General features: G+C 43.0%; 1 protein-coding gene across 2 annotated transcripts in view; it reads right to left on the bottom strand.

The window, feature by feature from the left end:
* The window catches only part of atp10a (ATPase phospholipid transporting 10A), a 44,610-nt gene extending 27,236 nt beyond the window's left edge, over positions 1-17,374 (bottom strand). Inside the window, exons 1-9 of one of the 2 annotated variants that reach the window (XM_082523778.1) lie at positions 16,196-17,374; positions 10,963-11,167; positions 9,698-9,783; positions 4,618-4,724; positions 4,410-4,541; positions 3,556-3,686; positions 1,306-1,558; positions 989-1,206; positions 721-915 (exon numbers count right to left, since the gene is read on the bottom strand). In XM_082523778.1, the coding sequence (XP_082379904.1) occupies positions 721-915; positions 989-1,206; positions 1,306-1,558; positions 3,556-3,686; positions 4,410-4,541; positions 4,618-4,724; positions 9,698-9,783; positions 10,963-11,167; positions 16,196-16,623 (1,755 nt within the window). In that variant the 5' untranslated portion in view covers positions 16,624-17,374. The remainder of the gene's footprint in view (positions 1-720; positions 916-988; positions 1,207-1,305; positions 1,559-3,555; positions 3,687-4,409; positions 4,542-4,617; positions 4,725-9,697; positions 9,784-10,962; positions 11,168-16,195) is intronic. The other variant, XM_082523777.1, reaches the window with a different exon arrangement.
* Between the last annotated feature and the right edge of the window lie 233 nt (positions 17,375-17,607).

Raw genomic sequence — 17,607 nt, 5'->3', positions numbered from 1 at the left:
GCCTATAAAACCTTTCCTGTTGCCCCTGCCAAGAACCTGACTTGTTCTACAAAAACTTATTTCGATGAAGATGGAATAATGGCAACTATCCCACCATGAGCCCTAAACATTTACCCACAATGCACTTTAGGTTTTCCCCAGTGAATTCTCAGAAAAAAATAAGCATGCAGGGTACCAATGCTCTTCAATGTCACAGACGTTAAATCGGTGCAGTTTTCTCACACTATGATCGATCCTGAGATACTGACGCTCAGAGTCGCTTAAGAGAAAAAAAAATTGTTCTTAACAGAAAATATATTTAGGCTTTAGACTTTTCTATCTCATCTACCTCCTGTACTTATGAAATCTGAACCGACCCCTTTGCACACCAAGGGCCTGTAACTCTTCTGTCTTTTTTAGGCTTCATAGTCCAAAAAAACCAAAACAGATTTTATATAAATAATTTCCCAGAGCTGACACTTGCCCCGATAAAAAGCTAAGATGCTTTCTGATGACTGCAAGTCTCTCTCTCTTACACACACACACACACACACACACACACACACACACACACACACACACACACACACACACACACGAAAGTCAAAAGAGAAGAAATCAGGAGGTGTGGAATGAAGTTGAGGTAACATCATTGTGCGGCCCAGTCCACAAACAATCCCTCTCTGACCCGACAGAGGTTTGACCAAACTGATGTTTCTGACCTGAACAGGTGAGTGTTACCTTGTGTCTTGGCTGGTTGGGGGAGGACACGACCACCGTGTTGCAGATTGTGAGAGCGATGAAAAAATCGATGATGTCTGAGAGGTCAGAGGGCAGCTGGGACATAGGCTGGCTGTGGAAGCGCATGAAGTCCATCTGACTGCTGCAGTCATTGACTTTGTCCAGGAGCTTGGGGTCGGGGGTGATGTCTTTCTCCTGCAGAACAGACGGAGGTTTGTTAGGGTAAAGGATGCAGGATGAGGATTGTAGAGCAGTAATGAGGACCCACCATGGGGCTGCTGAAGGCCGTGTGCTTGGACAGGATGCTGGCTCTCTTGGCCTCGGCCCTGCTGCCTGTCCTGCGGTGGGACTTGGTACTCTGGGACCGCAGCACCACGCGGGCGCTCTGGTGACTGGTCACGCTGTCCCGCCTGGGGAGGGTGCCACCGTGAGACATGCTCTCTTCCTCCTCTGAGTCCATTTCCTGGTACATGGCAAGTCTTCGAGCTGAAAAACAAACACACACCGTTAGTGGTGACTTAGAAGATGATGACCGCTTACTGTTTCTTTAAGGGAGCGTGTGAGAGGGTTGGCTGGTCGTCTCACCGTTGGCATCATGGGAATACTCCACCCCTGCCACAGTGCAGCGCCGGAACACCATCTTATTTTCCGTCAGCGTGCCTGTCTTGTCAGAGAAGATATACTGCATCTGGCCCAGATCCTCTGTGATATTAAGTGCTCTGCACTGCAGGTGGGAGTCTGTCTCCTCGTCGTACAGATCCATATCTTGATGGATGAAGTACACTTGGCAGATCTTGACAATTTCAATTGACACAAAAAGGGAGATGGGTATCAGGACCTAGGAGAGGAGAGAGGCAGAGCAGGCTGTCATCCTGGAAACTGATGGAAAGATGGTGTGAACGTCTGAACGTGAAATCAAATCAAATAAAGAGTGAAGATGCAGAAGAACAAATAGCTAAAGATGTAAAAAAGTTTAAATGCGTTAATGAGGGACCCCCCCCCCCCAAAAAAAAAAAACAACCCAAAAAAACCCAATGTAAGTTAAAAGCGAAGCTTAAAAATAAAACAGGTAAAAGAGATCAAATAGATCGACTCAAATAAACCTCAAATGGTTAAAGGGTTGAAAATATGAAAAGAAAGGATACACTGAAATTGCAGGGATGTGCTGGTGCAATACGTAGCTAAATGCAACAAGAAAAGTCAGTTATGAAGTTAAATGGATGAACAGTAGAGACAGAAAAAAGTAAACTGCAGCTAAAAAAAATCAATTCATATAAATAATTAAATAAATCTTGTAAAAAAGAGATTCAATTATTGGAAAACCCAAAAAGAAAATCTTGAACAGTCAAATATTAAGTACATTAATTAGTACCGGTAATACTAATTTAAAGCAAATTTTAAATGATCACACATGGAAAGCCTGAGGCCAGAGGCTGGGGAGGAAGCATGAGGGTGGCAGCAGATGTCGCATTAACCGAATATTTTACAGATATTTATTTTTTAGTGTCTGTGACCTCACACAGCTCAAACTGCTCAGTTCCCAAGTTCGGGATAAAACCAGTACGTCAAACACGTCATAGCTCATCCGTCTCACAGTCCATCCCAGTTCACAGGTTACTGGAATGAGTGAAGTACAGACAGAAGGCGAGCTTTCTTCTCATTGGCTCGCTGTGTCCACTGAGAAGTCACAGAGGTTCTCAAGCAGTCGTAACCGGGACGATTTAGCAGCGAATGAAAGGGTTTGGGTTCAGCAGTGCTATGACTACATGGTCAGTAGTAACTACGGTAATAAAAAGCACGGAAACGAGAGGACAGGAAGGCCCAGTCACACCTTCTTAATGTGGAAGTCAACCAATAGGACAACTCCCTCCATGACCATAACCAGTAAGATCATCATCACCAACATCTAATAAAATATAAGTGCTATATTTCGTCATTTGGTGGCTCATTTTTGTATCATTCTATAACTTTCCTCTTGCAACTCATTACATATTGCACATATTACAATGCTTACACTGGCTACACATGGTGGCTAGATATATCTAAAACAGTTAACAAGTTAAAAATGGATGAATAGGAACAGATAGATGCCTGAAATAAGAGGAAAGAGTTCATCTGGGATTTCTGTGGGGCTATATCTGACAAAAAAAAAACAACCCCCAAACCAAAACATCATAATTAAAAGAATTATTGCTTCTTAGTTCCAAAATGCTAAACAAGTGATTTTTTAAGTACACTGGGCATATGCTGGATTGTTTAAAAAATGTTGGTGTAATCCAGAGTGGAACATTTCCAGGCAACGCTTATGGAAAGTAGTTCCGGAGAAATGAGTCATAGCTTTGGGGAAGGCAGCGACGTCTGCACACAGTCCTCGTGCTGCTCAACAGTCATGTGTTTATTTCAGAGTGTATCATTTTTCTGGCATTACTGTTACTATTTGCACAGCGAGACCAAAGAACTGCCCTCTGCGATTTCTCGTTTATTTTGAAAGGCCGACACCGGGGCGGCTCGTCTGCTGCTGCTGTGACACGGGACACGCCGACATTTTCCCTGAAACTTTTTGCCTAAAAAAAACACAACCAGATCAATAACTGTTGGGTCTCACTTTCTCTCCTTTTGAGCTCAGATTAAAGAGACTGTCTTGCTGCTCGAAGCAACACATTTTTCATCTTTGCTTTTCCAAACAAACAGAGAAAAAGATCTAGAGGTCACACGCAGAGGGAGGCTGAAATACTGCCACGATGTACAGCAGAATAAAACATTCCACAGTCCGTGATATTGCCTTTATATCTTTATCTGTGCCTTTGCTTCTTTAAGCTGCTTTCTTTTTAGTACCTGAAAGACGATGATCATGGTGAGGAAGAGATAAATGGCTGACATGATGGGCGATAAGTTGGTCCCCTCTGGGCTAAGAACGTCAAACACGGGTCTGTTATCTCCATACTGAAACATCCACAGCCCGTGACCTGCAACAGCAACAGCACAAGGTCAGCTCATGCAAACAGTGGAAGGACAGGAGAGAGAAGCAGAGGAAGCTCTGTGTAAGAGTTTTGTTATTCCTTGTTTAACACAGGTGAAGGTACGGTGGCCATGAAAGATCAAAAACAACCACAAATAGAATAACGCAGCAAAAGCACACAAAGAAAAACAAAAAACTCACAAAACAAAACGGAAACGTTTTTGGGGAGGTGAAACGTGACGGAGCAGCTGCACAAGTGACAAGCTAACAGTAAATGGCTAATGCAAACACTTTAATGTCTCCACAGAAACTTTTCCGCTGTGTTTTGTGACATTTTACAGCATTTTTTAAAAATTTGCTGGTGTTTTCTTAAGTTGCAGTTTGTTTGACCTCTCAGGGCTACCGTACGAAGGGTTTTCATTAAAGATCGACTACGACAAAGTCACGACAAAATATGTTTTCCCAGGTGTGACGCTAAGTAGCAAATCCAGATTAAACAAATTCATTTATCTTTTAAGGAAAGAGCAGATTTCTGTTATTAGAACCAAAAGATTCTGACAGTTCTTCTCATTTTCCCTGTATGCATTTTTAAAATATCTTATTTTAATATTTATTTATATACACAAATAAGGAGAATTTTGAGGTGTGGATGATACAAAGCTGCACCACTCCTGAGGAGATACCAAGCAGCTGGAAATGAACACAAACTTCCAAACAGCTGTTTACATACCAACAGCAGCAAACAGGCACATGACCAGCAGGATGATGACGCACCAGAACACGTCTACATTCATCTGCCTCTCCAGTTTACTGCGCTTGTAACGTGGACCGTTGTTGTTCAGCATGGCTTTGGTCTCGTGACCTGCAGAGTTACACGGCGGGTTAGTCAGAGGTGGGATCAGCTGCGTGGCAGCCGAGGTGTCATTTCGGGGGCCGACCTGCATAGATGACAATTCCCACGGCCTCCTCCGTGTTGCGGATGGTGCAGCCTCGCAGCAGCAGGTTCTCTTTGTAAAGCGCGTCTCTCCTGCCGCTTCGATGGATTCTGTCAGGTGAGAGGAGGCGTGAGAATGACAGCCAAAGGATCACAGTTACACTCAAGTGAGAAATACTGAGAGAAACAAAATTACCGGTCCAAACACAACATCGATTTTTACCGCCGAGCACCTCGGTCAATCAATCACTCCTATCCCCGCACCTCTCCAGAGGAGTCAGCACAAATTCCCTCTGATACTGGAGCAGTTACCAAGCAGCACCCCCCCCCCCCCCCCCCCCCCCTCACTTTGAAACTCAAAGTGATATTATGAGGGAGGTGCTGAGCTTTTAATGTCAGCATTAATCCTATTACTAAATCAAGGATTACAAGCACGTTAGTTTAACAGCCCAGCAAGCTTTAGCTGGAGAGCCGCATTTAATCATCTCTGTTGTTGCCGGTTTTAGAGTCACAACTATCGGCGTATTTACCAACAGGAAAGTCCAGCGCTTGGCTTATGACTGACACGTCATAGATTGATAACAGAGCCGTCACTAGCAGCTCAGACAGTGGGAGAAGCCGATAACAGCACGTGATACGCAGAGAGTGCTCTAAGTCTGAAATTAGACTCGTGTCAGTGGCTGTAATATAATAAAACTCTGGTGAGATGAGGCTCTGTGCCCAACGCTGCACTGTAGCCTGGCAACTGAATACCCGCAGCATCTGGTCTCCTTCTGAGAGACGAACACAAGTCATAATCACATGTGCGCAGGTCAGCCCGACTGCTGCAGAGGACGCGTCTCATCTTCTGTCTCTCACACACAACACGTCTCACTGAGGGGACACGCTGGAAGAACAGCTGGCGTGAATCCAGCTGTCAAACCACACTGACAACACCTGGAGAGGCATGATGGTGGTAAAAGCAGGGGTGTAAAGACAAAACATCTGAACTCCGTTAGCTTGCGTTTCTTGTACTGGAGGACATTTTTCAGGGGAAGCTCAGGACAGGTTTTATATGATCAATCAGCTCACAGCACCAAAGCCTCCTCAGGCTGGCACTGCTGACAAGTCTGCCCTAAAAAAAAGAAAGATGAAAACTAAAAGACGTTTCTTGCACGTTTTAATTTACTTTAATTTTAAATGTGCAAAATATCATTTCAGCTTTCTTTCTCAAAGGTGTACACTACAACAACTATAACAGTTTTAACTCAGATAAACATGTTCCTGAGAACTAGCGAGGTTAACCAAGGTTACTCAGCCTATTTCCCATGATCCCCGCAGTCATATTTTAGGAAAACTGATCCAGCGGAAGACTGAAATGGTTTAAACAATCCAAACCAAAAGAAGGGCTGGGACTCCCAGATTTGGCGTCTTACACAACCAGCATCCTCAGCATGATTTATGCTTCAGTTAAGTAACACATAAAGTGTTAAACATGTGTATAAAGCAGTGGGGCACAACTGGCACAGCAAAGGATCCAGTCCAGCACAAAGTAGGGAAACTGACTGAGATCTTTGAGATGACTGAAGATCTTTAACAACTTCAGTGTTCCTCACATGCCTGAAAATATCAAGTATTTCCAGATCTTGACAAACTGTTTAAGTCATAAAGAATCAAATAACACAACTGCTTATACCTTCTGTAACCGCATGTGATAAGACATGCTGTTGAGACTGCACTGATATTAAAGACAGGTCAGATATAATGCATTTGTTTTATTGGGACGGCTCATTTAGGAACAGATTGGGCTTTATGCTGCCGATCAACTAAAGCGGGACTCGACTCCTGCTCTAAAAGGAGCAACCTTTGCAAAAGATGGAGTTACTCCAAAATACTCACTGAATCTAATTAGAATAAAGAGCCACGAACTCCAACAACACTTTATGACTCATAGAGCCAAAATCCAGAGAAGCAGCAGTCGGCGTCTGGGGAGAAAGACTGCATGATTTGTTGTTCTCTAAATCCTCAAAGAACCTGCGCTGTAGTGGCCATATCTTTGCTATTTATGTACCTTTGCTATTATAACTTGTAGCTGAGAAGATCTCAGAGCCGATCCATCAAAATTTGAAAAATTGCACACGCTGACAGCATTAGAAGAAGCTACAAAAACAAGACATGTTTTCACTGAAGCAAAAGGAGAAGCTAGAAACAATTAAAACTACATTTCCAAAGTTTTAAATGAGGCAGTTTAAATTAAAATTTAAGCTTTTGTGTCAAAATGACATCAAAATATTTAAACTTTCAAGCTTTAGAGAAGCTGACCAGTCTAACTTTCGCCAAAACAGAACCTCAGATTCTCAAAAACCAATACTTTTGAAAGAAAATCACCCGAGCATCCGTTTCTCAAGGCTGGACTTCTGCAGCTCCCTCCTCTCTGCTATAAATCAAACATCACTCTCTCACAGTTCTAGCAAACAGCATCACGTCAGCCCGATCCCTGCGTTTCACCTCTGGCTCCCTGCACTTTTCACAGCTTTGTACTTAAAGCTTTAAAAAACACATCTGGGTCTGGGCCTGAGCTACACGAGCTACACGAGCTCTTAGGAATCAGTTCGTAGCCTCAGATCCTCAGCGTCCACCTGGCTAATCACCCATGTATCCTATCATCTTTCAGGCAAGTTTTTGCCTGGTGTGTATTTTTAACCATCACATTATAACCATTTTGCTTGGCTCTCTGTTTAACTTCATTAGCCTGTCTGTTAAAGCTCTTTATAAACTCAGAGCCGCTATAAAAATGATAAAATAAAAATAATGTTGTTATTACTACATGGTGTTTCACTGAGGAAGTACCCCTGTATTCACACCACATATTGCTATCAGCAGTAGCTGAGGTCTGCATTGCTGTGAAGAGTAGTTCCATTTCTGCTAAAGCTACAGTGCCAATTTACTGCAGTACTATAAATAAAGAAAAAGTCAGAGTCTGCAGGTAAAGGCAACACTACCTGAGGTTAAGTGCAGGACCATAAATTGGCACCCATTCTTCTACTCATCCCCAGGAAAGTCGGAAAATTATTGGAAAGACGTATTTGATGCCTTTAACGAGTGTTTCCACTATGATATTACAAAAGATCCAAAAATAGCCTGAGCAGACACATCCAGAAGGCTTCTCGGGCGAGGGGTGCCATATATTTGAAACAAATCCAGTTAGGAGGTCCCATAAAGTGTATTTCAATTAGACGGCGGAAACCTGACCCCCGCGGCATTTACCACCGCGGGTAAAAAGAGTGGGAATAGATATGCGTTATGACCTCAAATGGCTGTGTGAGATGTTCAATATAAACCATTTTGTCCAACATAATGCAATTAACAGAAAAGTGACCAAGTCTGACCCACACAGGAAGTATTATGTAACCAATAGCTACAGGCAGCATGAACACAACTGCACGCATCAAATATCCAAGCGCTACTGCAGGACTGCAGACGCGAACGGTCCTGACTCATTCTGAGGAACGTCGAAAGGTGTCTCGAGCTTCGCCTTGGAAAACGTGCGTCAAAATCAAAGCAGCAGAAACTCACATATTCTGACTTCTCGTCTCTTATATGAGCAAAGCTCAAAAAGTCCCAGAGAGATGCTGCAAATGCAACTCTGCAGCATCTTTCATCCGACTCCGTCACGATCTGAGAGTTTGGTGCATGAATATGAATGATCTGTGCTTTTCGTTTTTAGGTTGTTCCAGGATTTGAAGCTTTGTGTTTGCCCAATTTGTCTTACTTGTTATCGTTCGGAGTTTTTGCACTTGTGAAATCAAATCCTGGCGATGAAGTTTATTTTTGTGAGTTCGTGCCTTTTCCTCGCTCATGTTTGCCGTGCGTCATCTCGTCTCCGTGTTTAGGATGTGTCTGTTTTACTCTAACACTCGGGCTGTCACTTGTGTCTATGTTTTGGGCTTTACTTCCCGTTTGTCCGTCTTCACCTGCGTTGATTACTTCCCGTTTCCTGTTCTGTCTACTCTTTGTCCACTCGTCTGGTTCACCCATCCTAGCTTGTGTTTTGCATTTTTTCTCAGTGTGTTACTTCAGCTTTAGTTTAGTTTCTTGACTCTACTTAACTTTTAGGTTTTCTTTGCTCACTTCTTGCTCATTTTGTAAACATTTAGTTTGTAAAAAGTTAATCGGCATCGTGACTTTCAGGTTCTCTATGTCCTGAAACATTAGCCTGTTAGCTAAGTATTTAGACCACCTGTCACAACAATTATATTATTTATGAGGGAAATTAACAAATCTTTTTCCTAATGACTGCAATTTAGCATCTTAATCATTGTTATTTTGTAAAATAATACATTTTAAAATTCATTGATAGAATTATTCATTTTGTATTTGCCAATACTGTTAATTTAGAACATCTGTGGCACAAACCTTACACTGGGTGACCTGGAGACAAATATACTGTGGAGATGACACACAGAGGGTTTTAAAATGTGAAAATCTGTCATCTCACACAGTGATGTGCTTTCCTTTCCTGGTAGCAGTTAAGGAAAAGTGGAGATGGACCAGAGTTATTATAGTTCTGCAATTTTTATTTATTTTTTATTTCATGTTGAATGTTTTTAATTCACTTTCCCTTCAGTGAGATTCCAGAGTGGGTTTTGTTGTTTCAGGTTTTATTCTCTGGAAATGTTTCTTAGTCCTTCCTTTCTTATTTCTTTGTTGTACATCGTGCACACACCATTTCCGCAACAGACAAAAGAGAGTGAAAACACACACAGGGCTCATTATCTGCAGGTTCTCCTGGTCACGAGACAGCACATACACCTTCAACTGTTCAAACCCTGCGCCCTTTTTCCTGGGAAAGCAAATTTTAATCTCGACTTGGAAAAACCGTTTGAGTCATAATTACGAGTTGGAAACCGCTGGCTTCTCAACAAACCACAGTTTCGCATTATTTCCAGTCAGAAGCCAGCAGCAGGCGATACTCCAAACAACACTGCATTCATTTACTGGGAAACGAAAACAAGACTTTGATATCACTAATACACTCGAGCATTAGAAGCTGCTGTGTGGCAGCTGCAGCCTCACGGCAGTTGCGTAGAAAAGGCGGGACTCACATGTAGCCTCTGAATCTGTTCAGGTCGTTGTTGGGCTTTTCACATTCGATGATGCTGTTGTACTTTAGAGGGTCAAACTCGCAGTCCTGCAAACAGAAAGCAAACAATACTCAGGTAAAGAATGCAGCTTCAGGTGACAGGTGGAATATTTATCCTTTCCCCAGGAAGTACAGTTACACAGCATTACAAAACACTAATGCCCAAACAGCCCATCCGAGATAGGATAAAGTGAAGGAAGTGAGACTCCCACCTGCACTCATTCTATTATTTCCTCTGTTAGTTGACTAAAGTTGCAGCTAATGGAACGTATTAGTCTTTAATAGGGCAGTTTGCATATTAACTAGATTGATTAGGCTGCACTGTTTGAGCTGACTTACCCTTCCTCTAACCACCATAAAAAAACTCAATGACTTTCAACTCAGAAACCACCCACACAAGTTATTTAATAAATGATCAGCTTGTCTTGTTGTTAAACAGTTGCTTTTGGACCTGAGGAACTTTCCCAAAATCAAGTCCTCCTAGTTGTAAATCAGGCTCCGGGCGATTAGCGCCTGGTTTTTGCTTCCCACACGCACCAAAAACAGCAGCGTCACAACTGCTGGCCTGTTGCGCTCCGGCTGGTCGTGCACCTCTTGCCGGGTTTGAAGAAGCCTCGTTTAACCTCTCCCACCTCAGCAAAAAGATCAGCATTAACCTCCCTGCTCGCTGCATTCTCTCCTAGCACGTTTTCTCAGCTCGCAGCTGTTGCGCACCTGTGGGCCAAAATAGGCTTGATGGCTTTGACTGTTACACATGTGAAATACTACGTTAAAAATGGCTGATATTGCTGAATATGTCTATACTGCTTCATTTCACAACTATTGCTGGTGGGCAGGGCGCTCGTGTGTGACAGCTTTCAAATACACGAGTGCAGATTTGTACATGAGTGCAAGAAATGTAGCTCTAGATAAAATCTAGTATGACCAGTGACAAAGTCCAGGCCTCATTAAGATTTTATAGAGAACAAGACATGAAGTTCAATTTGCAAAGAGAAAGACTTTCTCAAATATTAATTAGAATTAAAATAAAAAACAAACAGCCATGGATTTTAATTATATCTTATTTCGAGGGGACTTTTTACAACGTTAACTCCCCCGCCTGCCATAAAGAGACTCCTGACAACGAAAAGTTGGAGAGAACTCAAAGTTTCAACCTGTTAAAAGTTTTTTCTTCTGACAAAAAAAGAGAAAACACAGCAGAGAGGAAGTGAGAAGCATCCATCTCACCAGGTCGTAGAAGCTGCGGACCACCTGCCTCTGCTTCAGGTTGGTCTCTCCATCCAGGGTGGCGGTCTCGATGTGGCACAGGCGGTCGGGGTCGCTGGAGCTCAGCAGCAGCACGTCAGCGGGGAGGATCTCGTTGCATCGCAGCCTGATGAAGTCTCCCACCCGCACCTCCTTCCAGTACTTCTCCACATAGCGTCTCTCTGCTCTGGCGGAACAATAAGAGGGCGAACCGTGAAAGATGCAGAGCTATTGTTTTCCACAGTTCAACAATCTAAAAATGGAAACTTCAGCCCGTCCTCCATAAATCTGGACAGCAAACACGTTCCACGCAGAAACAGGACGGCCTGTTTGTTGATGCTAAAACTGGTGAAAGCGACTGCGACATTCCTCGCGGTCAAGCACATTCAGCTTCACTTCTTCCTCAATATGTCAGTCAAAGGAAGTACATGATGCCACTATTATAAATAATGAATTACTCTGAAACTTTTCACGTCAGTAAAGCTTATTACCGACATATAAACAGTCCCGGAGCCTGAACAACAGAGCAGCATGACGGGATGCAGCTTTACGTTTACCCCTTGAAGAGGCCTCATAGTAAGATCTGCCTATATCTATATCTGTCACATAGTTTCAAGTCACGAGGAGCCACTGAAGATGGAAGAGGCAGGTTTGAGACCCCCGGCTCAGATGAACATCTTCAGAGAGTACTTCTTTCCATTTAAAGAAATGAAAAAGTATTTTTTTTTAAATATATAAGAATTTTTATGCAGTGGTTTTACTTGTTTGGCATCAAACCGGGTTGTATATAACCCATGAAATATAATGAGTTTGATTAATCTGTCTTTGATAAACATTACTGATAAAACACAGGTTGCGAGGATCGGCTTCCTTCCTTGCTTTTTTCCTTCTGGCTCCAAGCGATCCGAACAAAATTTTCTGGTTAGAAGCCTTAAAATAGAAACATATTTCAAAAACAGGAAACTTAGGCCTTGTGTTTGTTGACCTTATATAAAATTTGCAAGTCAGCTGACTAACCCTGCCGGGCAGAAAGGGTAAGACTGAAAATGTCTGAAAAACACTTACATAAAGTGCACTAATTTAGCTGAACATAACATTTGTTGTCATAGGGACAGCTTCCTGTGTCGTAATGAAAGTGGTCCTGTCCGTGTCTCTGATTGGTCACAAGATGCGCCTCTTTCGTGCGAAACATGCTTGTAGCTATAGTGATAAATCGTGGTTTGATTTATCGAGCTGATAACCACCTTCTTATGACCTCTGAGCCTGATTGAGGATTTTAGGATAAGCGAAACCAGGTAAAGAAAATATATTGTGGATACGTTGAACTCCATAGTGCAGAGCCTAGGAGTTACTAATTCATTACGACCCTCCCTACATTAATATGAAAACATTCCTTTCCGTGAACTTTGACAGTCAAATACATTCAGTGCCAGCAGAAAAAAATTACTTTTAGCTCTAGTCTGCATTCCTCGTCTGACAAATAAATCTTGGAGTGAACAAAAACACAACGAGGACGATAAATATTTGCAAAACCACATGAAAATAAATTTATTATTGAGTGAAAAGAAGCAGGAAGATGAAGGAGGAGGAAATAAGAGATGTCTCACACTCTAGAAACGAATACTCAAGTGCATACTTTGGATATTAGAAGCAGTGACATTGGCATCAGTCCGTTAATAAAGGGAAAAAATAGACTATGACAAGCTGCAACTAATCAACCTGAAGCTGATTCTAATCCAGAATTCCTCTGACTCGTGTGTGCTCCTATAGAGGAATCCATCTTTGACCTGGAGAGTGGAACAAATGATAAGAACTAAAAGGATTTGCTGGTTGTGAAGCCGTTCCCCCACCCGTGCCAAAAACAAAGAATGACTGTATTTGTTACTGTGGGGAACCAGTTCCTGTAATCCACACTGTTAACAGATTCACACATACCCAAAGCTTTCCGCGAAGCGCACCGCCTGATAAAAAGTACGCCGACAGTCACAGGTGTGTCCTGCGGCGCTGCTTAAAATGTTCAATTAATCTCCACACTTCAGCGATCGCTTATTCATTACTCAGTTATGGCAGAATATGCCAGCCTTAAAGAGCTGAGGTCGAACTGGTTGAGAGACTCGGAGTGCAGATGGTTTCCAGCTGTTGGCACCCTGTGCAGCAGATTAGGTGCAAACTATTTACATTCCACAGAACTACATTTATTTGCACCGATCTTCAGGGATTGTATAACACAGCCAGTCCCAAACTTTACGCCACCACAGCCCATAAAAAAACAAAACAAAACAAAAAAAGCTTCATGACTGATCGTCATGTGAGCCAAACACTTCCGTTTCTTTTTGTTTTTGTTATTTTATAAATTATGCTCATAGCTGATTTTTTAGTGAATGCTCATTGGCTAAGGCCTTGTCAGTCACAATTTGTTAGTGTATGACCACGCAAACACTCAGGTCAAGTCTGTTTGTTTGGTCCATCTGTCACATACAGTCTATAGTGCCAAAGGTAAAAAGTTTTTAGAGATATGCAGGTCAGCACTCTTTACATTTCTACTCTGAATGTGACGATTCCACACCGTGTACTACACGTACGTTGTAAACATAGACTGGAAAGAAAAGATGGACACGACCGCTGTGACGTTAAATCTCGTTAACAAGCCTCGAGCTGAGTGTTTTCCCAGTCGCCGTATATTTGGGAACTGGAGGTGATGAGCGAGGGGAAGATCTTACTGAGATACCGTGTGGATAATCCTCCTTTCTGACTCTAATAATGAAAAATAAAAATATTCATGACCCCATAAACTCATCAGGTAAGTTTCAGAGGTGAAAGAGAGCCATAGATATATTTATCGCAGGAAGTCTTTTTGTAACTGGAGACTCGCCACCTGGTGGCCATTACACAGAATACACCTCCACGCTGACTGATCTGTAGTTGTGAACAATGGAGCTGTTGACAACACTTTAAATGAACAAAGAAGAAGAAAAAAATCCGGTCTATGCAAAACATCTCGTATAACCTCGTATATGCGGATACTAATCTCAGAGATAACCCAGTATCAGCCGAGTGACATACCAGTCAGGCTCTAGCTGAGAAAGGCAACATTTTTCACAATGTTGCCACCGCAGAAAAAAAGTTCACTCATGTCCAGCCCTGACACAACAACTTAGGTTCAGCACTCAGCTAAAACTGTGGAGTCACTAAACACTGAGCCTTTTGATGACGGTGAATTATGCTCTGTGCATGGACCACAGTGCTGCTTTTCATTAGCAAAATACAGTCTGCGTACACACACACACACACACACACACACACACACACGGAGTCAGGAAAATGGTCAGAAACAGGTCATCAGGTTGGCTCATAATAAGCAGAAACAACACAGAGGCAAGAGGCTGAGCTATCACAGTTTCATACTCCTCTGAAACCGAGGTGACCACAATATTCTGGACTTGCATGAAGGGACGTCTGTGTGCACTTAATTTGCTTTTTTTAGTGAGGGGGGGCACAAAGCTTTTTGTGTACCTACTGTAACCTGTTGACGGTTTGGTCACATCATCAGCAGTTATGGTCAAGATGACTAACAGGTTAAGAAACTCCTCTTTATGCTTAACTACTTAAACTGAATCTCCACACGATTAAACCTGCAGATATTTTATTTGTAATTAAAATTGTTCACAGTCTGGCTGCTCGTCCTCTCTCCGTGACTTCATTAAACAAAATTAAAGCGCGTACATGTGGAGCAGAGAGCTTTTGGGCAGTCGAGCGTCACATACCTGGAATGCTTTGGACAGTTTGATAAACTGTGCCGTCAGAAAGTAGAATACATACTGAAAAAGCTTACCATTTCTAAAAGAGGAAAAAAGGTCTGCATAGCCACGTCTTTGTTTCTGTGTGCTTTGAAGTGTTTCTGGAACACCTGTGTGTGACCCGCTCAGGTGTAAATTAGCAGCAGTGCTAAATTCTGCCTTGTTTACATCCTAAATTATCATATTGAAATCCATTATCATGCGCTGTGCCTGCTATATGAAACAACAGCAAAGGAAACACTGCATCTCTTAATGCTTTGTTTAAACCTGTAAATCAGTGCCTACCTACTGGCTGGATACTAGAGGGGCGTATGTGTGTGTGTGTGGGGGGGGGGGGGGGGGGATTTCATGTGATACTTTGTATCAAAGGTTTGCCTGATGGGTAAAGTGTCTAACTTATCAATACAGACAGCACGCTGCCATCAGTCTGACTGAGTCTTTGTCAACGAGCACAACACGAGGGGACTCGACTCCACTGGCTGCCAGCTGACTGTATCCGAATACTCTAGTATTGTAATATTCTGTATTAATACAATTTGCTCTAATCTTTTTCTCTTTTTTAACCAAATTTATTTGTACTTTTCTTTGTTTTGATTTTTAAATCACTGTTGCACATTTACACTTCTGCACCTTCTCGCAGTATAAGAGCTTACTGGGAGCCTGCGGCACTTTTATTTTTACTTTGTTGTTTATTGTAGACTGCACTAGTTTTATCCTTTATCCTGCTGCTGTAACACAACAGTGCGAATCAATAGCTGTAATAGTTAAATGTGAGTTTCTGTCTGTGAACAGCAACAAATATGTGATTTTCAACAGTTATCACAGTTAATTGTTGTATTATCAGAAACGGACTGTGTGGAATTGCCAACTGGTTGTGCTGACAGTGTTGGTACTCTTGACCAGTTTGTAAAACAAACAAACAAACAAACAACTGAAGTGAGAAAACTTTATCTTATAGGATAAAACAGTTACTGACACAGTTGAAAAGGGTGATAAATCACAGTATATGTTACTGCAAAATGTTAAAAATCCCTATAATATTGGACCATGTGTGAACATTAAGATAATAAACTACTGTATACTGTGTCACTGTGTTCCTGTGCTGTGGTGTCTGTGAGCTGGTGCTTCACACTCTGTTCTGTGTATATTTACATATTTGGGTTTCCTTTGAATGGCAGCAGCCTGGCACGAGCCTGTGTGGTTAAATGTAGCACATTTACAGCAGGCTCTTGTTCAATGATGTGCATTTTCTCCTCTTAAACAGCAGAAAGTACAAAGTTAGGGAGCTGTGGACGCCATGAATGAATGTGTGTGTGAGTGGGGCTTAGCAGAGAGACGCTATAAAAACACATTCCCCCAAAGTTCTGCGCAGCAGCTGGACACCGCTGGCTGCAGGATCGAGCCGAGGCCCAGCTTACCTGCTGTAGACCAGACAGTCCATGTGGTTGATCTCTTTATCGGACCTGTGTCTCCTGTAGTCTTCCCACAGGTCTTTGATGGCGGTCACGGACAGGATGAAGACCACGGGAGCCAGAGCGAGCTCGGGCTGGAACGCGTTGACAACCGGAACAAAGTTGAGCAGAGCGATGAAGACGAAGTAAACATTGGCGAACCTGTGGAACTGTTCGAAGAGGTTCTTTGGCAGGAATGACAGCACGGTGTATTTGGTCGTCTTAATCTTGTTATTTGCATAGTGTCGGTTGGGGTTTTCGTCCCCTTTGGCGCAGTCGTGCAGGATGTTTGCGTGGACAGTCCTGGTTTTGTTCTCTTTGGGTTTCTTCTTTCTTTGCCGTGCGGCTGGCGGAGCTTTGGCCATCCCGGCGTCCTCCTCGCTGTGCCGCGCCATAGCCAGCTCCCCCCAGCTTCAAACTTTCCCACAGTTTACTTGACACACGCGCACAGGAAAAAAAAGCCGCGTCCCAAAGTGGTGGCTAAGTTATCATTCTTCCACGGGGGTCGGGAGTCTCTCCGTGGGGTCACACTAGCAGTTCCATTTCCTCCATGTCGACTCCTCTTTTCCAGAGTCAGAGGAAAACTTTTGCTTGTTGAGCGTCTCCGCTTTTTTTCTCCTGCTGCTGGAAAAGGATGCTGAGGTGGGGGGGAAGGGGAAAGGGGGGACGGCTCGGATCTGTGAGCCATGCGGATGGGCTTAAGCCGCTGGATGTGCGCAGCTGCGGGGTGTGCAGATCAGCCCGTGTGCGCAGGCTGAGCGCAAACAGGACGTGCGTGAAGGGTTCAGGGGGTCGCACTCCTCTGGAAATCTGACCCGGAGGGAGGTCCCTCCTCGAGCCAACCTGGGTGTTTTTTGTCTGTAAGTGCCACGCGGTAATATTGGGTTTGCACCGGCCCACAGGAAGCAGCAACACATCCAAACTCGGTGTTTTTGACTTTGTTTAAAAAAAACTGTGGCGCTTAAAAGAAGAACTCCACGTGGAGAGAATCTATCGTGAGAGTGGGATGTTTTTTTTTTAAATGCGTGTTTAAATAATCCTTATTATAGAATTTCTCTTTAACACGGTGTTTGTATAATACAGCAAATACAACATCACCACACCGTTAATCATCCAAAGAGAATAAATGTATAAAATATAGTTGACACAAAAATATAAACGAACATCAGTTTGCGCGCAATCGTATACTCTAGCAGTGGTTCCCAAACTATGGGCGACCCCGCTGCTGGGACAAGACACACTGCAGATGCAGGTGGAGTAAAACATAAAGCCAAAGTTGGTCTTTTATGGACAATAAACAGCCTCGTGACTTATCCACGGGCTTTCTACGACCCTGAACTGGATATTAGTTTGAATGGATGGATGAAGGCTAAAAACTG

The sequence above is a fragment of the Aulonocara stuartgranti genome (assembly GCF_965226115.1).
Source record: "Aulonocara stuartgranti genome assembly, chromosome: 23".
Lineage (NCBI taxonomy): Eukaryota > Metazoa > Chordata > Actinopteri > Cichliformes > Cichlidae > Aulonocara > Aulonocara stuartgranti.
The sequence above is the reverse complement of the archived record's forward strand: the minus strand, read 5'-3'. Positions and strand labels throughout refer to the sequence as shown.